We start from the raw sequence: 23,916 nt of genomic DNA, 5'->3' as shown, positions 1-23,916 counted from the left end.
TTCTTTTAAGTTTTCTGTCCTTATTTGATCTTCTATTTGCTGTCTTTATACATTTATACTCTGTTAGATATACTCACATCTTTGAATTCCTAAAGTGGAAATTGTGGTTAATTCTCAGTAAAGTTAATAAATAAAACTATGCTAATGGAATTAGTTGATTTGTACGATGTACGATTATACGATGATGACACTCTTTAAACATAAACTTTTTCAGGTCGAACATTGCGGATCCACAACTTGCTTTCGAGTTGGTAAAGGGAAAGACATATCAAACGAATAAAGACCAAACGTTCCTTTTAGAAGCAGAAGGAAATAAGGCACACATCAAGCTAGTACGTCCACTGGATTATGAAACAGTAACGGAATATACTCTAACTATTCGAGTTAAAAACAAAGATTTAATGGATTCTTCTATAAATATTCCAATTAAAGTATTAGACGTGAATGATGAAATTCCCAACTTCCTTGAATTTCTTAAAGGTAGTGTCGTGGAAAATGACAAGCCAGGTGCACAAGCGATCCAAGTAAGAGCGATCGATAAAGACGGAACTGCTGCCAACAACATCGTGAGTTATGAACTTGTTGATAATACAGATTTGTTTGCAATAAACCGATCTACTGGAGTAATTACGTCGAGGGTGGAGTTTGATCGTGAAGCTGTACCTCTATACCACGTAAATGTTAAAGCTTATGATAACTCTCCGTCTGCTTTGTATAATACAACTTTGCCTAACATTGTAATTCAGACATTCCAAATCAGTATAGAAGATCAAAATGACAACAAACCTGTATTTACTCACCCAATTTATCAGTTCAGTAATATTACTGAGCTTGCTGATAAATCGAGTATTGTTGGAGAAGTTAAAGCTTTAGATAATGACACGGCTTCGGTTATAAGCTACAGTATTACAAATGGAAATATTGACGATGCTTTTATGATTGAAAATTCCACCGGAAGAATAAGAGTTAATGGAAAATTGGATTACGAGAAAATCGAACAATACAACTTAACCGTTCGCGCATTTGATGGAGCGTTTGAAGATTTTGCAATTGTTTTAATTTCCATACTTAATGAAAATGACGAGCCTCCAGTTTTCGACGACTATATCAGAGAAATTCAAATTAAGGAGGAAGAACCTATGATAGACGGATGCGTTGTTAGAGTGACGGCGCATGATCCAGATATTAAAGACAGACACAGTGATCAACACATAGTATATGAGGTCGCGAAGGAACAGAAAGATTTTTTGACTGTATCTGCCGATGGCTGCGTACAAGTAACAAAACCTCTTGACCGAGATCCACCTTTCGGTAGTCCAACACGACAAGTCTTTATATATGCTCGTGATAATGATGGAGGCACCAATTCATTGTTGGCCACTGCAGAAATTGAAATTATTTTGATAGATATAAACGATAATGCTCCGTTTTTAAATGTTACAGAAATTGTTTATTATGAAAACCAGGAACCAGGTTTTATAGGTAACCTAAGTGCCGATGATTACGATGGTCCTGATAATGGTCCTCCGTTTGCTTTTCGGTTATCAGAAACAGCTTCAGATAGTATTAGATCGAAATTCTCCATTAACAGAAACCAGCTTTATGCTTTAGAAATGTTTGATAGAGAAGAGCAAAAATATTACGACATTCCAATTGAAATTACAGATAGCGGAGTACCTCCACAAACAGGACTTAGTATTCTTAGAGTTATAATCGGAGATGTAAATGACAATCCAGCTGCAGACGGAAACAGTACGATCTTTGTATATAAGTACGTTAATGGACCAGAAAATTTCATGGAAATCGGACGTGTGTATGTTACAGACTTAGATGATTGGGATTTAAATGACAAAGTGTTTGTTCAAAATGATTACTTTGACGAATTTGTACTAAACCAGCATAACAACGGTATGATTCTGATGAAACCAACAACCGCTGAGGGAACCTATGAAGTTCATTACAGAGTTACTGAAACCCATGAACCCACAATACACGAGCATACAGTTAATGCTATAGTGACGATTACAGTTAAAGTACTTCCAGAGGAAGCGGTTATAAAATCCGGATCAATTCGATTAAGAGGAACATCTAAGGAAGAATTTATAGAAAATTCGATTGTAAGTACATTCTTTATATTTCCATTAAAACAATCTAACAAGTTTTGTTTCAGAATGGAAAGAGCAAAAGAGACATATTGCACCAAGAACTCTCCAAAATATTAAACACATCTTTAGCAAATGTTGATGTATTTACTGTCTTAAATTCACCCCACCAGAACAGTTCGTTTGTAGATGTTCGATTTTCTGCACATGGATCTCCATATTATGCTCCAGAGAAACTAGAAAACAAAGTTACAGATCATCAACTAGAGGTAAAGTAAAAACTAACTTCAATATTTAAATTTCTCAGTCTTAGTTACTGCCATGTTTCTCCTCTTTCCAATCACTAATTTATTTTCAAAAATACTACACATGGCAACAATAAGTTGATAATTTAATTGCAAGGTATATTATTTTTTCAACCTTTCCCTTCAAAAGGCTGTCTTTACTTGCCCAATCTTAAGAATCTTCTCCTTCTAAAGTTTTTAACTTACTAAGTTTTATAACTTTCCATTTTATCCACTTGTACTAGTTGAGAAAAGACTGCAAAAACATACAAGATGTTGCTTTTCCATTCCCTAGCATTTCTACCAGTTTGCTGCTTCTTCCTCAGCTTTTTCCTTTTCAGGGGTCCAAACCATTGCAGTCTTCGTTCTTGAATCTTCTTTGAGACTGTAGTCACCCCGGCTCTTTTCCTAATCAAGTCGTTTCTGATCCTGTCTCTTTTAGTCTTACCCAACATCCACCGTAACATTTTCATTTCAGGTACCTCCTTCTTCTATTTTCTTTATGGGCCACACTTCACCGCCTTACCGTTTCCAGTTAAACCAGCCATGTGCCTGTATCATGTAGGCAATTTCCCGATCTAGTGTCCCATTTTCCGTTATGTACGAACCAAGCTATTTAAATTATCCTACTCGTCCTAGTTTTTCTCCAAGTAATTCTGCCCCCAACCATTCTTCTTCCTCCCAACCACATATACTCCATTTTCGACCTGATAATCTTAAGTCCTCCCTCTTCAATAGCCCTTCTCTATCACTCCAACATTTCTTTGCTCTCCTCTACTAATACGATATCATCAACAAATCGCATTGACCAAGGAGCCTCTGCCTTACTTTATCTGTCAGTACATCCATAACAAGATTAAACAGGTAAGGACTCAGTAAAGAGCCTTGATGCAAACCAACTGTCACTGGAAAACTTTCGGTCAATCCGACAGCAGTCGTTACTTTGGTGTATGCTCCCATTTGGTGTTTCTGGTTATTGATTTGGTTTGTTCGATTGGCATTGGCTGGCTGTTAACATTTTGCTTTTGTTGACTAACTATATGGTTGTCAAATCCTGGTCCGTTCTCCGTTGGAAATATAAATAAATTAGTGATTGTTTTTAAATTTACAAAAATTTGATGAGTTTATTATTTTCAAGTCTATTAGTAATTTATTGCTTTTTAATCACTTCACATGAACATTTATCTGTTCAATTCGAGAACCGGTCGCACGGTGATAAGGAAACATTCGTCCGCTCGGTTTAGAGTCCCGATATGAACTCGAAAATTGTTCACTTTTCTATATGATTTTCGATTCAATTGTTTTGAAAATACGGTAAAAATAACTTTATTATTTCAGCTTGAACAAAAATTAGATGTGGAATTCTACATGATAAACGTAAATGAGTGCCTTAACGAAACAACGTGTGGAGCTGAAAACTCATGTACGAACAAATTAAACATAACACGAGAACCAGCTGTAGTTTTTACTAACAGAACGTCCTTTGTCGGTGTGAATGCATTTATTGATCCTGTGTGTGCCGCTTTACCAAGAGACGTTATGGAATGTTTCAACGGAGGCGTTCTTATCGAAAACACAGCGTGTAATTGTCCTGCAGGATACGAAGGACCACATTGCGAAATCCTAGCTATAGGATTTACAGGAACTGGTTGGGCTATGTATCCATCCTTTGACGCTTCAAACAGGACTGAGATTATACTACATATTTTATCACAGACTGATAATGGCTTGATCTTTTACAATGGACCTTTGAATATAAGACAAACTTCTTTGTCTAAAGGTAAGTTCAATATTTTTTTTATTATTAACCGTAATGTTTTTTTTTTCAGTATTTTTATAAATATTTCTCAGTTTGGCCTTATTGACAAATACATTTCTTTACCTAAGCAACGGCTTTTTCCACTCCAAAGATTTTTGGTTTAAATAAATACATTTTTTCGAACTAATAGAGAGGATGGAGTATATGATGGAAAACTAAAATTAATGCAGTAAGAAAGTAATAACATAGGAGCAATAGGGATTTCTCATTTGGCTTCAGATCTTACCACACTGCTTCCTAAAAGGTCGTTCCTTACACCCTAAATCTATGTTTATGGATTTTTGATACGTTCTAGGCCTGCTCTAACCTCTTTTGAGTTCAGGCCTTACTTGAATCGGTATTTAAAAATACTTAAGAAAAAGTATGGTATATAACAGGATCCCATTCCATAGTTTTTAAATGACTGAGGTTTCTTTGTTTATTTGTTCCTACCCCATTCTTGTCTTATATGTTTGGGAATGCATCGTCCTTCACATCATCAAGTGATCACAAAAACACTGCTATTTCATACAAAAGTACGATGGCCCTCAAAAGGAAACATGCTGGCAAGATTATTTGACCTTCGAGATGAAGTAATCACCTTCTTGGACCATCAAAAGCAAAATGAACTAAGCGTGGCCTTCAAAAAACATTGTACCCAAGTAATATTGGCTTATTTGTCAGACATCTTTGACTCGTTGAACAGTCTTAACCTAAAACTGCAGGATGAAGATATAGTTACTCGTCGTGATGCGATCAAGATGTATGTTGAGAAATTCATTTAAACAAAAAGGGGCATGGTACAAAAAAGTTTGTTTGAAATGTAAAAAACACCTGGTTTAAGCAGTTCTTGGTTCTCCGTAAGTAACTAAATTTCTGCTCCATGAGGACAACACTGGCTTATTATTGTTCTATATATGGCCAGCTTTATTTTCCTGTGTAGTTTTGATGCCATTTATTATCTCATAACGTATTAACCTTATTAGCCAACACTATTCTTCTTTTAATTTCTTCAATAACGTCGTTGCCTTTAGTCAGTAACTGTGCAGCAATGGGCTAAAAAAAAATGAAATCTAGATTATTACCCAAGTCAACTTACCTTGGATAATCATCTAAATCTTGTGGAACTTGCAGATGTAATATTTTAGAGAGTGAGCCCACTTTTTCTACTTAAGAACAGGCATAACAGGTTAAGCGGTATATGGATAGTGGTTGGCTTGGGTTGTTTACGTGGTTACTTGTTTGCTTCTCTGTATCTATCTTTTTGTTTTTATATTTATAATATTGACTTTAAAGAACAGGTACAGAGTCGGCTGAGCGTTTTTAAATAAAAATAGATTAAAAATTTTTAAAGCAAGCCGCAACAGTAACAATCCTAGGTATATGAATGTCCACACCATCCAGTTCCATATAATTGATTATAAGTCTAGGTATTTGATTATAGGAGCACATACTTTGTCTTTTGGGCATTTGCAAGTCCTATTTTTAGTGCAGATGCCTTTAATGAAGGCTTAAAATGCTTCAGTCAGGGCCTCTGTGAAACATCCATTGATGTCAATGTCGTCCAATACATATACAAATTCAACCACTTTTACATATTTATTAAATATTGTACCATTCATGTTAATTTGAGAATCTCGAATTTCCCCAGTTCCAGGGTAAATACAAGACACGTCTTAGTGCATTTTTACAATGGAAGTGCCTTGAAAAATCAAACTGTTATTATACAATTGAACTAAATTAAAAATTTTTCTTTAGGGTAAGTGCTAAAATTGTTCTCCATTTGTTTGTTGACAATGATATAATCTATCGTGAAAGCTGCCAATAGAATTGTTAATAATTTCTACAGCAATTAACTGCATTTCACGACACATGCGATCTTTTAAGTCATTTAGGTTAGTTGGTCTGTTAATATAAACGCGGTTTTTCAAGTAACCCCACAGAAAAAAATCAAGTGGTGTCAAAGCGGGTGATCTTGCCGGCCACTCTATGGTACCTCTTCGACCAATTCATCTGAGGTAAAATTGCATTTAAATATTGCCTAACGTCCCTTTGATAATGTGGAGGTGCACCATCTTGTTGAAAATATACATTCATGTTTGGAAAACAACAGTTAATTTCAGGTATAATTTGATTTTGGAGAAGGTCGAGATATTTGGCTCCGGTCAGCGTACCTTCAATAAAAAAATGACCAATTTAATGGTTTTTTACTAAACCAGCCCAGACATTAATTTTTTCTGAATATTGTGTATGAATCTCCTCCATCCAGTGCGGATTACAATCTGACCAGTATCGAGAATTATGCCTGTTCATATAAACATTTAAACAGAATGTGGCTTCATCGTTGAATACAAAAAAATCTAAAAAAATGTGTTACGTCTTTATTTTCTCTGTTACAAGCTGTGTGAAAGTCAAATTTCCTCCAACCAGTTCGGGTTCACAAGTGCTGTTGGTATTAGAGAGGCCTTGTTCTGAGTACAAGTCTTATTCCAGAGATGCAGAGACGTCAACTGCGACGTATACGTATGTCTGGTTGATTACGAGAAAGCGTTTGATCGAGTACAGCACGCCAAGATGATGCAAATACTAAAAGAAACAGGAATTAACAACCAAGATCTGAAAATAATTAGAAATCTTTACTGGAATCAGACAGCAAATCTCAGAGTTGAAGGTGAACACACTGACTATGTGAAAATCATGCGTGGAGTGAGGGAAGGCTGTATTTTGTCTCCTCTAATCTTCAATCTGTACTCTGAAAGAAAATTTATCGAAGCTTTGGACGAAACGGAAAAAGGTATTCTACTAAATGGTTACCGGCTAAACAACATCAGATATGCAGATGACACAATATTTGCGGACAACTTAGAAGACCTACAAGTTCTTATGAACAAAATCACGTATTACAGTCAACAATATGGACTCAATATAAACGTTAAGAAGACAAAGCTTATGATAATTAGCAAGAAAAGGATAACAGAAGGTCAACTCTACGTCGACCAATCCCCTAGAGAAAGAGTGACGCACTACAACTACCTCGGCACCATAATAAATGAAGAATGAACCAACAACCAGGAGATTAAAGCACGCATCGGAAAAGCTAGATCCACCTTCAATCGGATGGGGGCCTTCTTCAAGAGTCACAACCTCCCGCTTGATACAAAAGTAAGAATGCTACGTCTTCTCTGTCCTTTTTTATGGTGTTGAATCGTGGACCTTGAACGAAGATATGTGCAGAAAACTGGAAGCATTTGAGATGTGGCTATATCGGAGAATGCTTAAGATCCCGTGGACTGACCGAGTCACAAATGAGGAGGTCCTAAGCGAGAGGTACTGACCACCATCAAATCTCGAAAGTTACAGTTCTTCAGACATATGCGAAATGAATCCAGATATGCTCTCCTTCAAGCTATCCTGCAAGGAAAAATATTTGGAAAACGAGATCCAGAAGGAAGAAGAACATCTTTGTTAAAGAACCTCAGAATCTGGTTCAATACAACATCTGTGCAGCTTTTCCGCGCTGCTGCAGATAAGATAAAGATTGCCATGATGATCGCCAACATTCGTAACGGATAGGCACATCAAGAAGAAGACCGTTTCACAAAATTCTAATCGGCGATCAAAATCACCTTCAGATAATTCTTGGTGGACCTGAACTTAGTACGGATGAAATTTATGTGCATGTAAAATGGACTGTACAGACTTTCTACTTATGTCATGATATTTTGCCAGTTCACTCGTAAACACTGTAGGATTCTCCTGAACGTTTAATAGGATATCTAAAGTTTTATCGTCATTAGTTGCTGTTTTAGGTCTACCAGACCTCAGACGATCCTTTATTCTGCCAGTGTCATCAAATTTCTTTATTATTCTGGATACTGTTGATCTCCTGGATACTGACGTTGTAAAATTCATTAAGGTAGCACGCCTCAGATGGATAGGTCATGTAATCAGACGAGAGGAAGATGCCATAGTCAGAAAAGTTTTTGACCGAAGAGGGCCGATCGGACAACGAAGAAGAGGAAGACCGAGACTTAGGTACCAAGACAACCTAGAAAATGATTTGAAGTCTATCGGAATTAGAGCATGGAGAAGAGTTGCCAGAGACAGGGGCGAATGGAAGACTGTTCTGAAGAAGGCTTTGGCTAATAAAGAGCTGTAACGCCACTGATGATGATGACTGTTGATCTACTTAGGAGGGAGTTCAAGTTTTAAATCGTTAATAAGATTACATGCTCATTACTTTCAAAGATAAAGCCTTGTTTCCAGACTTTTTCGCAACCCTGTATGTTTTTTATATGATTTAAACTTCATTATGTGTTTAGTCTTTTACAACTTTGGAATTAATATTTGCCTTTTAAGCTGTTTTCGAACGCTCCTTTTGCTCTCCTATAATCTTATAAACATCTCCCTGGCAAGCAAAATAATGTTTATTCTTTTTACAACCACTATATTATAGAGTTTTTTATAATTTAATTTACTAAAAACATCTTATTTTAGATTACATATCATTAGAACTCAAAGACGGATATCCATTACTTCAGATTTGCACCGGCTCCAGCACTCAAGAAATTTATCTGAAAGAACGCATACACAAATTGAACGACGGATCGTCACACAAAATAAAAATAGGATCTGGATTTGACGTAAGTGAACAGTGTACATTATACCATTCTTTTAAATAAATATACCTTTTATAAAGAATTTGTTAATAAAATTTTTATATTAGCAAATTAATTTTCATGTCGTTGATTCTTGATACAGTAATTATATCAGACAATGTAGAGAGCCTCCCATATTCTACTGAATCGTTTCTACGAAGTGGGAAAGGGAATTGGTATGAGTTGAAAGATTGAACAACCTTGCATATTTACCATAACGGACCACTTTTTTTTAATGGGAAAATTTCTTTTTAATAATTAGGTATCTCTACTTCGAATTGAGACGAAGAATGATCAAGTACTGTATTTATTATGTCTCATATGGGATAGACGTATGGACACTGTATTTGGCCCTCGGTCACTGTGGAAGCATGGACACTAAAACTACCAAAAATGAATGTAATTAAACCATTAAAAGTGTGGATACATAGACGAAGTTTGAAGATTCCTTGAGAAGCTCAGATGGTTAACAAACAGAATTACTAAAAAGGATTGAAAAATGTCTACAGTAAGTGTGGATACATAGACGAAGTTTGAAGATTCCTTGAGAAGCTCAGATGGTTAACAAACAGAATTACTAAAAAGGATTGAAAAATGTCTACATTCAAGATTTGACCTAAAATACGAAACGCATGGTAAATGTTTCGTGTGCTTGAAGGCCGTGAAGCTTTTGCCGTGGTAATCGCTAACTTCAGATAATTCTGATATAGCACATAGAGTAAAAGAATAATTAATTGTTGAGTTTTAATATTTCTGCTTTTAATAATTGTTTTGACCATAAAGTATCTCTTTTTTTTTTTTAGGATATATCCTTAGAAGTAGACGACTGTGGAACCACATGTTCAATTTGGACTAATAAACTACATAAGGGTGTGATCCGAGCAAATGGTCCCCTTCAACTGGGAGGTATGAAAAACAGATTCACCGACGAAGAATTCAAACGAATTTGGGACCATCTGCCGCCGACTTCGACTCGTTTCTCTGGTTGTATTAGAAATTTGACATACAATGAATTTTACTACAATCTCGGTGCACCTTCTGACGCATATCAAGCTTATCCCGACTGTAACTACGCCGTGATGCAAGCTGTAACTTTTGGTATCGACTCGAACTTCTTGGTTGCCATTCTAGTTTGTGTAGCAATTCTGATAAGTAAGTGCGATTTTTTTCACATATAAATGCGCGTCCCCACTACTCTTTTCTGTACCATAAGACTTTAATTAGAACATTTTTGAATAGCTGATACATTATTATCTATTATACATTATTTCTATGTTTGTTTAATGATACATTCATTCGTGATGTAGAGCAGCAGCTATGTCAATCCTGCTAAAGCATGTTTGGTACAAATAATAACAGGTGGTATTCATATATTGATTTTACCATCTGGGAAATACCATGGCTTAGAGAAGCAGCTATTCCATTACAAAAATAAATCTTACTGGCATCATCAAGCATCAGTGACAGTAGACAGAGATATGTGGAGTGTTTCTCTTCAAGCTGTCATTAGCAAACACTTTTTATCACAGTGTCATCAGTAACATACCAGGTCATGGAAACAATCTTGGCATATATATAGTACGCAGTCTTCCTTGGAATATGCTTCTATACAGCCTTTAATCCCAAGTGATCATTGGTTTAAAAATTATTCTGTTCCACGAAGGTATATAACATCCATAATTAGAATAAAATTTGGACACGCCTGCTATCCTAGTCATCTGTCCAAACTAAAAATCGTAAATTCAAATTTATGTCCAGACTGTCAAAAAGAAGGTGATCTAGATCACATTTTCTTGAATGTAAAAAATACACAAAACAAAGTGAAATTCTAATAAAAAATTTAGTCAACATCAAAATTTTTCCTCCGTACAGTATGTGCTATCTGCTATCTCTAAATATAAGAGTTGTAAATGAATGTTTGATGGAATTTATTTGCAAAAGTAAGCTTAATATTTCACTGTAATTAGAATCCTAACCTCTGTTTTACCCCTTTTGTTATTACCTTTTATCCGTGACCCAATCTAGTTTGTCTTAAAAGCAATGTCTTGATGGGTCCCTAGACGAGAAACGAGTGTCCATAATTTTAATGCTTAAAATTTGTAATGCTAGTTAAGTTTGAAATATATATTATCTTTTTATATTGTACTACACAATCTTCTTTCTTGGTAGAATATTTTCATGTTGTGACTGGCTGTGTGTGGCACTTGCCTATGCCATCTAAATAAGCGATAATATTTCGTTTCATTTTTCGGTACTCAGTTATCTGTTTGGTATAATTGTTTCTTAAAGAAATTATTTTAGTACTTTCCATTAGTGTCTAGCGCTTGTCTATAGTTTTGTACTTAAAATTATTGGCTTTAAGAAATAATCGAAATGTTGTTGCTGAACATGAGAGAATGTCCTTTCGAACCAATTCATTTGAAGGCTTTTAATATTAGCCGCATAAATTTTGTATATTGTTCTGGTTATAGGTTCAATTAAGTGCGGTTCTATATATATATATATATATATATATATATATATATATATATATATATATATATATATATATATATATATAAATATATATATATATATATATATATATATATACAAGGATTTCCACAGTTTTCACTGTATTCCTTCACTCAACCGTTTTCTCCAATTTTTCCTGTTTAGCCAGTCCCCTTCCTGTAGGTTTCTTCTACTCATTGCTTCGTCCACCTCATCTCTGAAAGATCTTCGGGGTCTGCCTCTCTTTCTTCTTCCTATCGGGCTCCACTCTGTTATTCTATTTATCCACCGATTTTGGTCTGCTCTTCTGACATGTCCGTACCAGGTTAACCTCTTCTGTTCGATGTAGTCTATTATGTCGGAGTTCATTCCCATTCTCCTCTTAATCTCCATGTTATTTATTCTATCTCTACTTGTTACTCTGCAGCTTCTCCTTAGGAATTCCATCTCTGTTGCTCTTATTTTGTTTATGGTTTTCTTATTTATTGTCCAATTTTCACACCCATAAGTGAGGATACTTCTTGTCATGGTATTATATATTTTTTTCTTTGTTTTCATGCTGATGTTCTTATCCCATAGTACCGGGTTCAATTTTTGTATGCAGTCTCTTGTTTGCCCTAGTCTATTTTTTATATCTTCCTCTGTTGTTCCTTTGATATTATGAAACCTAAATACTTATACTTGTCTGTTCCTTTGATTTGTTTACCTTCGTCTATTTCCAGCTGTTTTATTTCTGTATTCTCCGTTGTTAGGTATTCAGTTTTCTTTAGGTTTATTTCTATCCCATTCTTTGTATATTCCTGCTCCAGTTTTCTCATCATAAAACTGAGGTCATCCTCGTCTTGTGCGATCACTATTTGGTCGTCGGCAAAACTTAGCGTATATGTGTGCGGTTCTATTTGTCTGAATTTGCCACAATTCTTATTCCTCTGTCTAGAAGAAGATGTTTTTCCTATAATCTTGTAGCAGGTTGCTTTGGGCACTCTGGTTAAAAAACATGTTTCTACAATTACCTCTGATTTAGACAATTCAGAACAGTCCTTCATAAACATGTTTCAGCATATATATGTTTGGCATTATCAGAGAGATATTGAAAATGTCGCTTACGTTTTATATTATAATTGATAGAGGATTTCACTGGCTCTTCAGCTGCAGAATTATTTATTATCACACCACGGACGCCACATTTTAAAAGTATCTTCGTAAACGGAAAACAAGTTTAGAAAGAACACTGACGAAGTCACAACCAAACTCACTTTCAGTTCACTATTTGAATTTAACTGAACACTGTAGTAGTTATGGTTATACTAAGAATATTCTTGTTTCACAAAATCTGCTTTCGCTGGTTTAAAAATAAAATATGCCTACCTACCCAAGTGCAAAACACTGGACTGACTGGACGGGCGAAACGTAATTTTTCCCGATAACCTTTTTTTGGTTTCGGTCGCTCAGGCAAATATTATATCTTACCCGAAGGATGCACAAGTCTGACGATAAAAGATAATGCATTATGATTTGTCATCATAGCGATATCCGATCTTTTGATTGGCTCTTGGTCCACGTGGAATGATCAATAGTTCGATGAAAACTTCAACCAGGCACATCTGAATGTAAATATCGATAAGAATATTAAAACTTTATATTATTATACATCTCAGTCATTGATAATTTTTCAGTTCTTCTAATCGAGTACTTTTATTTTAATTTTTACTGCCTGCTTTTAAGACAGATACATTTATATTTTTACACAGTCTCACGGAAATCCGAGGCGATATCAGTGATTTATGGCTTATAATTACATAATAAAAGGTAATAAAAAGATTTTACGACTGGCTGTTGATACACAGGTGTAATATGGAGTTTCCATTGTTCGGATGGAATTACTTGTTTTGTTATTGACTCAGGAGATTGACCTAAACAGACGATTCAATTATATACAAAAACGTCTGGAATTGCAGATGTATTAAAAATAAGTTGAGAGACTCACGAGACATTTGAACAAACTGTTTTTCGACCCTTTTTTATAATGAAATACATTTTAAAAATAAAATTGCAAGGAACCATGGTACAGAGACGTACTACATGTAATTAGTAAAGGCGTTCTTAAGAACACCTACGTTCTTTGTAGGTGTCCTTTAAAACTCAATGTTCTGTCCAGAGTCATTCCAAGATAGTTTGGTGTTGAGTTATGAGCGAGTCGTCTGTTTTCAAAGTGAACAGGGAGTTTTTTGTTAGCTTGGGCAATATTCAGGTGGAAACAGCACAATTTTTCGTTGCATTGGGCCGTAGTCTCCATTTGCGAAAATATTCTCCCATAACGGCAAGGTCATCCGTTGGTATTTTTTCTGTAATATCCGTGTTATTATGTCTTGTTGCAATGGCCCAGTCGTCAGCGTAGCCAAATTTCTGCGAAGTTGTCCCAGGTAGGTCCGCGATGTATAAATTAAACAGTAAGGGAGCCAAAACAGATCCCTGTGGCAGTCCATTGCTGAGCTTCATTGGGACACTTTTAAAGTTGCCCATTGTGACTTGAAAAGGTCTGTTGGTGAGCATGCTATCAATGAGTTCAGTTACCTTTTGACACGGGATGGCACGGATTAATTTGCAGATTAGTCCTTGTCTCCAGACAGTATCGTATGCAGCTGATAGGTCAATGAAAGCAACGGATGTTTTTTGCTTTCTTTGGAAACCTGCTTCAATGTGTGTTGTTAGGAATAGGATCTGATCTGTGCAGCTGCGGTTAGGTCTGAACCCTGCTTGCTCAATAGGTATAAATTCAAATATCTTTCTACTAATTCTGTTGTAGATTAAGCGTTCCAACAGTTTATAGACACAGCTCAGCAGTGCAATCGGTCGGTACTTTTGGGGCTGATGATTTGTACTTTTGGGTACTTTGTCTCTAGTTGGGAGTCTGCTACTACCAAGTTTTCTAAGTAAAGACCATGCTTTTCTGCTTGATTTACTAAAGTCTATTTTTTCCACAGTTTTCATCCAGTTTTGGATTGCGATTCGTCTGCAATTTCTCGGTCTTGGCTTTCGTTGTATTCTTGATACAATTTCTCACATTTTTCATCCCATCCTGGGACATACTCTTTACGATATCCTCTGGGTATAGTTTTATTCGCTGTAGAGATAACCGCGCCAACAAATCTCATGTAATTTTCACGTGTTATCCATCTCAGACATTTGTCCAATCTCTCAGTAAAAGTCGCCGAGTCTGCTTTTTGAAAGTTCCACCTAGGTCGAGGGAAAGATGATATTATTGGTATTTTGATGCCAACTTCTATTACAGTCTATGTTGGCCATGTGGAAAATCTGGGAGTACTGTACGTGAAGCTACCAGTGGTTAATTGTTTTCATTTGTGGAAAGAAAACATAGGTCTGGGTTATATTCTCGCCTCCAGCTGCAGATCGAAAAGTTCCCCGATCTTTAGCGTCAAAGACTAAATAAGTCTCACCTCATAATAAGGAACTACAAAGAAAAATTAGTACGGGATGGGCCTCATTTGGAAGGTTAAGAGATGATAGATGGTGTTGAAATGCTTACATCCACAAAGTACACCGTGCATCAATTATATGTCGCTCAAGGAAAAATGGAAAGAGCTATGTTTGGAACTCGAACTTAAAACCGCGTAAGAAAGATTATAACGGGATTCAAAGACAACAGGTGGTGTTTAAGAATAATGTATTGAAGACCCCGAGTTCTGGCCAAAAAAGCAGAGGTTCACTGCAACACGTCATATGTTGACGATATATAAAGAGTAGAACAGCTCAAGAAAGAGCCCAGCGGAACAATTTAATGGAGATCTATTCCCAACAGTGGACTCAACATCAAAATGGTAGGTGGTGATAATGATGATGATGATGACAGTTTGAAAATAAAAATGAGCTACCCCTGACAAGATGTTAGTTTTAGCTTTTATGGAAAACCATCGAACAGGTCAATTTATTTTTCTCACAAGAGCATTCAAATGAGCTTTACTTGCCATATAATCTCAATTAAAAGTATCTTGCAAATCATCAAAAGAACAATTTACAGATGCTTTAGTTCAGGTATCCAAAAATTTAATTATTAAGTTTTATGGTTCATAAATTAAATGAGTGATTGGCGGATTTTACGTGAGCACTGTATATAGGAATATTTTATTAATTTCTGAATTTTGTTTTAGTTCTTCTTTTGGCAGTAGTTGTACATAGACGTAAACACGACAACTTTAACGAAAAAGAAATCGACGATACTCGCGAAAACATTATCAACTACGAAGATGAAGGTGGCGGCGAATGCGACACCAACTACGACCTGTCTGTTTTCCATCAGAACAACATCGTGGACGAAAAACCATTGATGAGAGACAACGCCGATGTGCCTGCAGATATAAGTGGCTTTTTAGATAACAAGAAAGACAACTGTGATAAAGACCCCGATAATTTGCCTTTCGACGACGTTCGCCATTATGCCTACGAGGGAGATGGAAACAGCACCGGATCTTTATCTTCTCTCGCTTCATGTACGGACGAAGGAGACTTAAAGTTCAACTACTTATCAAGTTTTGGACCCAGATTCAGAAAGTTAGCCGACATGTATGGAGAAGATCCAAGCGATGAAGACTCACACGATGGAAACGAAGAATCCTGGTGCTAGACTAAATTCCATGACTCCTTAGAAAGTAACATTTTTGTACTTAAATTCTTTTATGTTAACCAAAGATTGCGAAATTTTTTGGAATGGAACTGAACAAACTTGTACATATTTTTGAAAAAGGACGTTTCAGCTGTTTGCAATAAAAGAATTGTTACATATGCAATTCAAAACATATATATGTAACCGTTCTTATGTTGTAAATATTTTTATACTGACTTTATACTGACACTTAGATAATGTTATCAATTAAGTGGCAGGCAGTTTGGTTAAGAATAACTTTGAGTCTTCTATCCCAAGGTACTGTGATTTGAACAAAGTTAGAATAAGCAACTTTCATACCATCAATCCACTTCATTTTATTCAACATACTGGTTTTCCACTTGTTTCCAAACTAAAGCAGCCTAATACGTAGAGTACAATAACTTTTATTAACCAATGTGTATTAGGTGCACATTTTCAGCGCGCACAACTATTGTGGAACTGTACACTGACTAGGAACAAATATTCAATAAGGATCTTTAGATCGAAAAATCTTGAAATTCATGACCAGATTTGACATTTTCTAGCTCAAAATGAAGAAAATAATTTTTATTTTAAGTAACTTTGACAATAGACATTTTTCATTTATGGGCTAGTAGATTTATATGAAAATCTATAAAAAAATGCTTAAAAGTTTCTTTGATTTTTGCGATTCTCTTGAATGACTTCAGTATTTTTTACAAAATTATAAGACTGTTAATCGTTTAAGCTGGCAGCATGGTAAGATAAGTATATGGAAGTTTGTATATTTTACAGAATAACTGAAAATTAGTATGTTGCGAAAAACAAATGGAAACAAATATACAGTGAACACCGAATAGTATTGTCAAAATTAAAGTCATAATTTTTTATGATAGTCACAAAGTAGGTTTCTAATGTATTGCTCTTTGAATCCCATCGTTTAGCCATTGTCTATACTAGACGTTTCCTTTTGCTGTTTTCGTACTCCTGATGCTACGGAATAATCATGTAGTTTTCACGATATTTTACTTCTCTTTTTTGCATCTAATATCATGTGGTTGTTCGATTAATAATATTTAAATGCTTCCTCTCTCATCTGTACTATTTTAGAAACATATAGATGATATACCTTTATATATAACTTTATATTAAATTCTTATATAACCTTTATATTAAACTACAACCTTTATATTAAAATTAGTCTGATAAAAATCTACTTTTTCGGATTCTATTGAATGTTCTATCAATTATGTGATCAGGTTTTCCCGATGTAGAAAAGTTAATATAGGCAAAATCAGCCTGCAGTGTGAATTTTAATTTATTCTTCGTTATAAGGACAGTGCTCTCTTCATTATTTCCAATTAGAGATCTCAATATTCATGTCAGAGTTTCATTATTGATCTCACCATGTTCTTTGTCTTTTTCCCGTGGCCTTATTTTATCATATACTTTCATTGTTTTGTTTATTTTATATTTCTCTATGTCTTTATCTCTTTCTGTTTGACTATCACAGTTGTTAATTTTCGTAATTAGGATTTCTAATTAGATATGACTTTAATTAAAACAATACTCATCATCTCTTTAAATCGCGCGATATAATTTATCAACAATGTAGTATCGACTACAATAATGTCTAATATGGAACATACGAGAGGCCTTACGCATATGCCTTAGCACGTTTAGGCACAAATACCATTATAAAACTTACACGGTTCAGCAATAAAATGAGAGGACCGCTATTTTATATACATGCATTTTTTCTATTTTTATTAGGATTTTTGTTAGTTTTGTTATTACTTAGTATAAATTTAGGTTAGTTATTTTGTATTTTTGTTCTCATGTAGGGCTCAGTCGACGTAGTACTTTGAATAACATTTTATTTAAAACTGCAGGTTTGAGAATAGCCATTTATCGGTGCCGTAGTTTATAAAGTAGGTTTTTAAATCTTTAGTTAATGGATATATCGAAATATAGTTTTTTCTTTACGTAAGGCAGTTATATTTATTAAGCTAGTCTTGTGAAAGTGTGTAGCTCATATGTTTCACAGTTTCTAAATTACTTTGAAAAGGCAACTACCCTCATTGCAATATTTCCCAAGCTAAACTCGTTTGAAACTTTAGACTCAAAAATATACAGTGACTGAGTTCTACTTGGATTCCATTTCATTGACTATTTAATATTTATTTTTACAAGTCTTGATGAAAATTAGGAAATACCTTATATCAAAGCAATTTATAATCGTAATTATGCTAATAGTATCCTAAGGAGATAGTATTTCCTGATTTTCATTAATTGGATATATATATTATGTGTATTAGTATCGCAAAATACAGTCTCTAGAGACCTGTGTCATAGATAAGTCAACTTTACATTGTTACACATCTTGTTAACGAGCCGATTTTCAGCGGTGCCGGTTGTGAAGATGCGTGTTTTGATCAACATCTATTTAATGTTACAAACGGCTAAAACCGGTTCGTTAACAAAAGCTTTTATATATTTATTTATTTCTATTTGGAATGTCCGCGTTGAATTTTACAGATCCAGTAAACAGTGTAGCGCGACGACATATTCATTAAATGCTAATTGGTCAAGGTCGAGAAACATTTTTATATATTTAAATGATAGGCAATGTAATAATTACATTTACAAGTACATTTGATTCGTTATGTCATCTGCAATAAAATTCTAGCAGCTAAATATTGACGCCAATGTAAAATATCTTTACTGATTACCTGATGTGCAACTACAGAACAATTTAAATATACAGAGACAAGTTTTGATTAAAAGTAATGCCGGATAAAGTTATGTTAAAAATCTGAAATTACGAAGAAATAGGTTCTGGATGACGCTGAGTTGAAATATAATCTTGTCCTGAATGTGTCACTTTTGAGTATACCGGCAGTAGACGCCAACTTTGTTATTTTAAAAAGAACCTAATATTTTTTATTTTATTTTCAGATTCTACATGAAATTAAAAAAAAAATGTGCACAATTTCACGTCACTAGCCTCGATATTAATGGATATATTGTTCAATGTAGACTAGGATTTTTTCAAAATTTTGAAAAAATTGACATCTCGAAAATACTTCATTTTTGGGATAGGACATTGTGCACAAATTTTATCTAAAATTTCATGTAGAATTCGAAAATAAAATAAAAAATATTAGGTTCTATTTATAATAACAGTTGACGTCTACTTCCGGTATAACCGGAAGTACCTCATTCAGAACAACATTATATTCCAACTCAGCGTCTTCTAGAACCTACAGCTTCATAATTTCAGATTTTTAACATAGTTGTATCCGCCATTACTAAAAACTTGTCGTGACACACCCTGTATATGTATGTACATCAGCGACGGCTTGTGGATAATTGGGAAGAATTTTAAAACTTAAAAACTTTTATATTGCTTTGGTTGTACACCAATTCAATCCTTGTTTTTTGGATCACCACTTTAACTCTTAAAATCCATAATACATTTATCTTCTATTCTAATGCGGCATTATTGCATTAAAAAATAACCAATACAATTTTTCATTTTGTAAATAATTCCCTATTGTCTGATTGGAGGTTTATATGTTTCACTATCAATAACGTTTTCTACACAATCTAATAATTCGTTTTTGTATCTATGTCGTATCCAGATGGTTAAATTAGCCGTTCGATGGAACAGCTAGCCCTTTGATTGAACAACGCCATTCAATCACATGTCTGAATGTCGATTAGCCAAGTGGCTGAAAATACAGGTCAGCTAGATGACGATCAGTCGTGTAATCAAACAGCTAATTGAAATAGTCATCTATTTGCACGGCTAGGCTCTTTCATTTGATTGAACAACGCGTTATGGTGTCTTACTTATAAAATGTTATTTACTTCATAGATGAGGTTATTAATAATTTCCATGTTATATTTAAATCATTTATTGACATAACTTAAACTGCTGTGACATTTAGATCCACAAAAAACTTTTTCTTGAATCACGCACATCTCATGGCACGGCATTGTTTTTGTACTGGTTTACACGAGCATTTTTGAAAACCTTGTCCCCCCAAACTTTGATTCTATAGTTCTCATAGAGATATCGGAGTATCTAAAATTTCATCATTATAACTTTCCGTTGATGGAAGAACCAAAGGTTCTACTTTCGGTACATTTATCAGGACGCTACTGCCAATAAGTAGAGGTGTTAGATTTTTGGTGTGTTCTCAACCATTTTTTCAGCTGCACGTTTTTTAAACTTTTGTGGGCGTCATTTCTCTGAAATAGTATGTTTTCTTCCGTTTTGCATCTAAAACACAGTACGGTGGAACCAAAACCTTCCTCTCCTACTACAGACAATCCACATGTGACAAGAACACAATTATTGTAAGACTTACAGCTATGAACGCTAGTGGTAGGATTCTGACATGTGACACAAATTGGTTCAATGTACTCAGTCCTGTAACTGTCACCTAGATTTTAGGAACTGGCTTCAGCCACTATAATTTCTAAATGAACATTATTACTTATTAGATTCGTACGTCCGTTAAACAAAAACAACAAGTAGTTGCCACCATATTGTAAACAATGTGTTGAATCATTTTTGAATGTTATAAAGATTCGAATTAATAGCTGGTCGTTCGGTTGAATAACGTCGTTCCAATCAAACGACTATTTTTCAACCAGTTACCTGGTGCTACTAGCGATACGGTGGTCAAGAAACAAATTACGTCAATGATATGGCGGCTTTTCAATCAGCCATGTCGTTGAACTTTTTAATTGCATAAAAATTCGACAAAATAACTAGTCGTGTGATTGAATGGCGTTATTCAATCAAAGGGCTAGCTGTTTAATCGAACGGCTAATTTAACCATCTGGCTGCGACATCTACACCACTTCTACGCATTTTGTTATAAACTAGCTCTGGGAAAATGTCCTCAAATAGAGTATTCAAGCAATTTGTAGCTAGTTCTTTAAATAGTAAATATCGTTTTGTTTTCTAATTGTTTTCATTTTTACCTCACCAAACCTTTTTTATTCAAGTTTTATATTTTTTCAAGCTTAAATGTATTTTTGTATTTTTCGAATCGCTTCGAATAAATTTTTTTTAGGCGTGTCTCATCGAAATAACTACTTTTTCTAACCAGGTAATTTTGAAAAAATGTCTTATTACTGATATTTGGGATTTTTTTTCTAAAAAGCTACTAAATGAATTGAAATTCTATAAAAAGCTTTATAATATAACATTTATAATCAAATTCAAGTAAGAATATTTTGACAAGGATAAATGTATTCTATCTTGCTGAAAACATGGAACCAAATATTTCGAATATGCATTTCGAACAATCCCGTCGCTGTATACGATAATAAGCGTGTACGGTTGCGGCGATACAGGCGCTCGGCGCTTAGAAATTTTTGTTTAAATTTAAAGCTATATTTTAGCAAGATGTAAACCACTTATCCTAGTAAAAATATTCTTACTTGTACGTGAAGGTTTGAAGATTATAAAGCCTTTTGAAGAGTTGTAGTTCATTTACTAATTTTTTAGAAAAAAACATCCAAAAATCACTAATTGGGACATTTTTTCAACAAAAAATTGCAAATAACTCGAAAAGCAAGCATTTTTAGAAAAATTACCAGAAGGGAAAAAATATTTACTTCGATGAGATACGTCTAAGAAAATTTTACTCTAAATTAAAAAAAAAATACATTTGAACTTAAAAAAAATATGGAATCTAATAAAAAAGTTTAGTGCGGTAGAAATTCAAAAAAAAATTGTCGGTATATTCCGTTTCTAAGAGTCTTTTTAGGGGTAAACAAAGTTGTTCAGTAAGAACTGATATGTCTCTTTAATAACACAACACACCAACAAGAATAGGCGTTAAATATAAGAATTTGGTGTTAATGTAGGGTTGCAATAACATAGATTTCCCGATTGGAAATAGAATTGTCAAGAACATCAGTGTGGCATACCGCAGGAAAATAGTTTCAGAAAGATTTCAACTGTATAACTGGTTGCATAACATTGTTGAATTATTGCTCAAACTTAATATAATTTTCACATGGATTTGAAAAATTATATTTGCCGAGTCATTGACACAGTAATATTGCCGCCGGTGATTGTTAATAAACCTTGTTATTAAATAATGAAAGTATATTTTTGATAAAAGTGTATATTTAAAGTAAAAGATCGAGGGCATCAAAACTGTTTTATCAATTTCGAAATGGATCTAAATCTACAATTATATATAATTTGGATCTATTAAGACGCGACTTTATACAATGTTAAGGCGATAGTAAGTGACCATGCATCCTAATGCAATACTTGTAGTAGTATAGTCTCTATAGACTGTCTTCTGGTGCAATTTTCTATTCTAGTTTGGTACACATATTTTTATTTGTTCACTATACATATGGGTTGTGCTTTAAACAGCTTCGAACAGAATTTATTAATAAGATGGAGATAATAAGGCTGTGTTGAAAAATCAAAAAAATCTTTGTGTTTATTTTTAACAACGTTTTTGTCGTCTGTACAGAAATCTTACACAAACACAAAGTGTGACTTACACATTTCTAGATATAGGAATATTTGCTTCAAAAGTTCGTAACCTTTGTATAGGAAATTAGACAAAAGTAAGATGGAATTTCTTTATATACACGACAGTTTCTTTGTTAGAATTAAAAACGAGTCACTATATATTCTTACTATATAAAAACTGCTACATGTTAGAAATATTTATCAAATATATATTTTATGCATATATGCAACAAATGGCAGCTTACTCAACAACCAAAGCACCAAGGAAAGATGTATTATATAGTGTTTGGTTATTGAAATCGTGTCATTTTTGCAAGTATTATATCAATAAATATTAGCTTGTTTAGAAAGTTTTGTAGCGAAGTAAACCATCGTTATTCCTTAAAATAAAATCATTATTCTATTTCAGTGCCAAATAAACAAAGCTAACTACAAAATTTGCTAAATAGGATTTGTGAATAGTTGGTACTCTATGTTTATTTACTAAGATTAATTATTGTTTAGTGTGTAATTGGAAATAAGGCCGCTATGAAATATGTGATCTCCATCTGAAAGTATTGTATTCTGTTTCATTTATATGAATAAACTTATTTTAAAAATGTATCATATATTTATGATTTATAAATATCGCTTTTAGTATTTGATAAAACATTCCTTTAATATATTGTTTTGTGATTTATATGGCAGCTAGTTTAAGAGTCTTGATTTTTGATCTCATGGTGAGATACGTGCAGGTTTTTGCTGCTTACAAAAAGCTCTTTAGTTTGAACTATTATTCTATACCACCTTTATATACTAGAGTACTGTTTTTCTTAAGTATGCTATCCACAACTGCAGCTATGTATAAATCTTGAGGTGTTAAGTCTCTAAAGATTATGGCAAACATTTATAAGTACTGATATTATGCATTTTATTTGATTCTGCTCTATGTGAGAGTTTTCGTAAAAACTACATCTTCAATCGTTTCCATTCTTCAATTTTCTTGTCTCGTCAATATTTATCTTTGCATATAAAATATAGTCAATTTTTGTGTTATTTTCTCTAGGGAAAAAATTTAGCTACGTTGAGTAAAAGTACTGATTAATTTAGATTAAAGTATTAATACAAATATTGTGTAACGTAAAATTGACAGCGTTTATTTACATCATTGGTCTACAAAAGTATTTTTGAGATGTGCCTTCAACTGAGCTGCAATAAGAGTTAGCTTAGCAATCTAGTAGTAGAAATTTTGCTCACTGCCATTTGTTAAAAGTGTATATCTTCGATTTTTAAATAAACAACGTATGATAAGAAATACTTAGTATTATTTATACCCATTTATTTACCTCATCCTTTAAATAAATATATTATAAAATAATTTTACCCAATTATTAAGACCCCATTAGGCGCTTTTTTAGGTGACTGTTAGAAAGAAACTCCTAG

The 23,916-nt window shown here is 34.0% G+C and overlaps 1 protein-coding gene across 1 annotated transcript in view; it reads left to right on the top strand.

The window, feature by feature from the left end:
- Window positions 1-23,097, top strand: part of shg (cadherin EGF LAG seven-pass G-type receptor shotgun) — a 98,208-nt gene extending 75,111 nt beyond the window's left edge. Inside the window, exons 6-11 of the mRNA XM_072545788.1 lie at window positions 215-2,117; window positions 2,171-2,371; window positions 3,725-4,166; window positions 8,682-8,827; window positions 9,646-9,994; window positions 15,505-23,097. Coding sequence (XP_072401889.1) covers window positions 215-2,117; window positions 2,171-2,371; window positions 3,725-4,166; window positions 8,682-8,827; window positions 9,646-9,994; window positions 15,505-15,977 — 3,514 coding nt within the window. The 3' untranslated portion in view covers window positions 15,978-23,097. The remainder of the gene's footprint in view (window positions 1-214; window positions 2,118-2,170; window positions 2,372-3,724; window positions 4,167-8,681; window positions 8,828-9,645; window positions 9,995-15,504) is intronic.
- The last annotated feature ends 819 nt before the right edge of the window (window positions 23,098-23,916 follow it).

This window comes from Diabrotica undecimpunctata, chromosome 10 (assembly GCF_040954645.1).
Source record: "Diabrotica undecimpunctata isolate CICGRU chromosome 10, icDiaUnde3, whole genome shotgun sequence".
NCBI classification, from domain to species: domain Eukaryota; kingdom Metazoa; phylum Arthropoda; class Insecta; order Coleoptera; family Chrysomelidae; genus Diabrotica; species Diabrotica undecimpunctata.
This window is presented reverse-complemented; position numbering and strand designations above follow the sequence as displayed.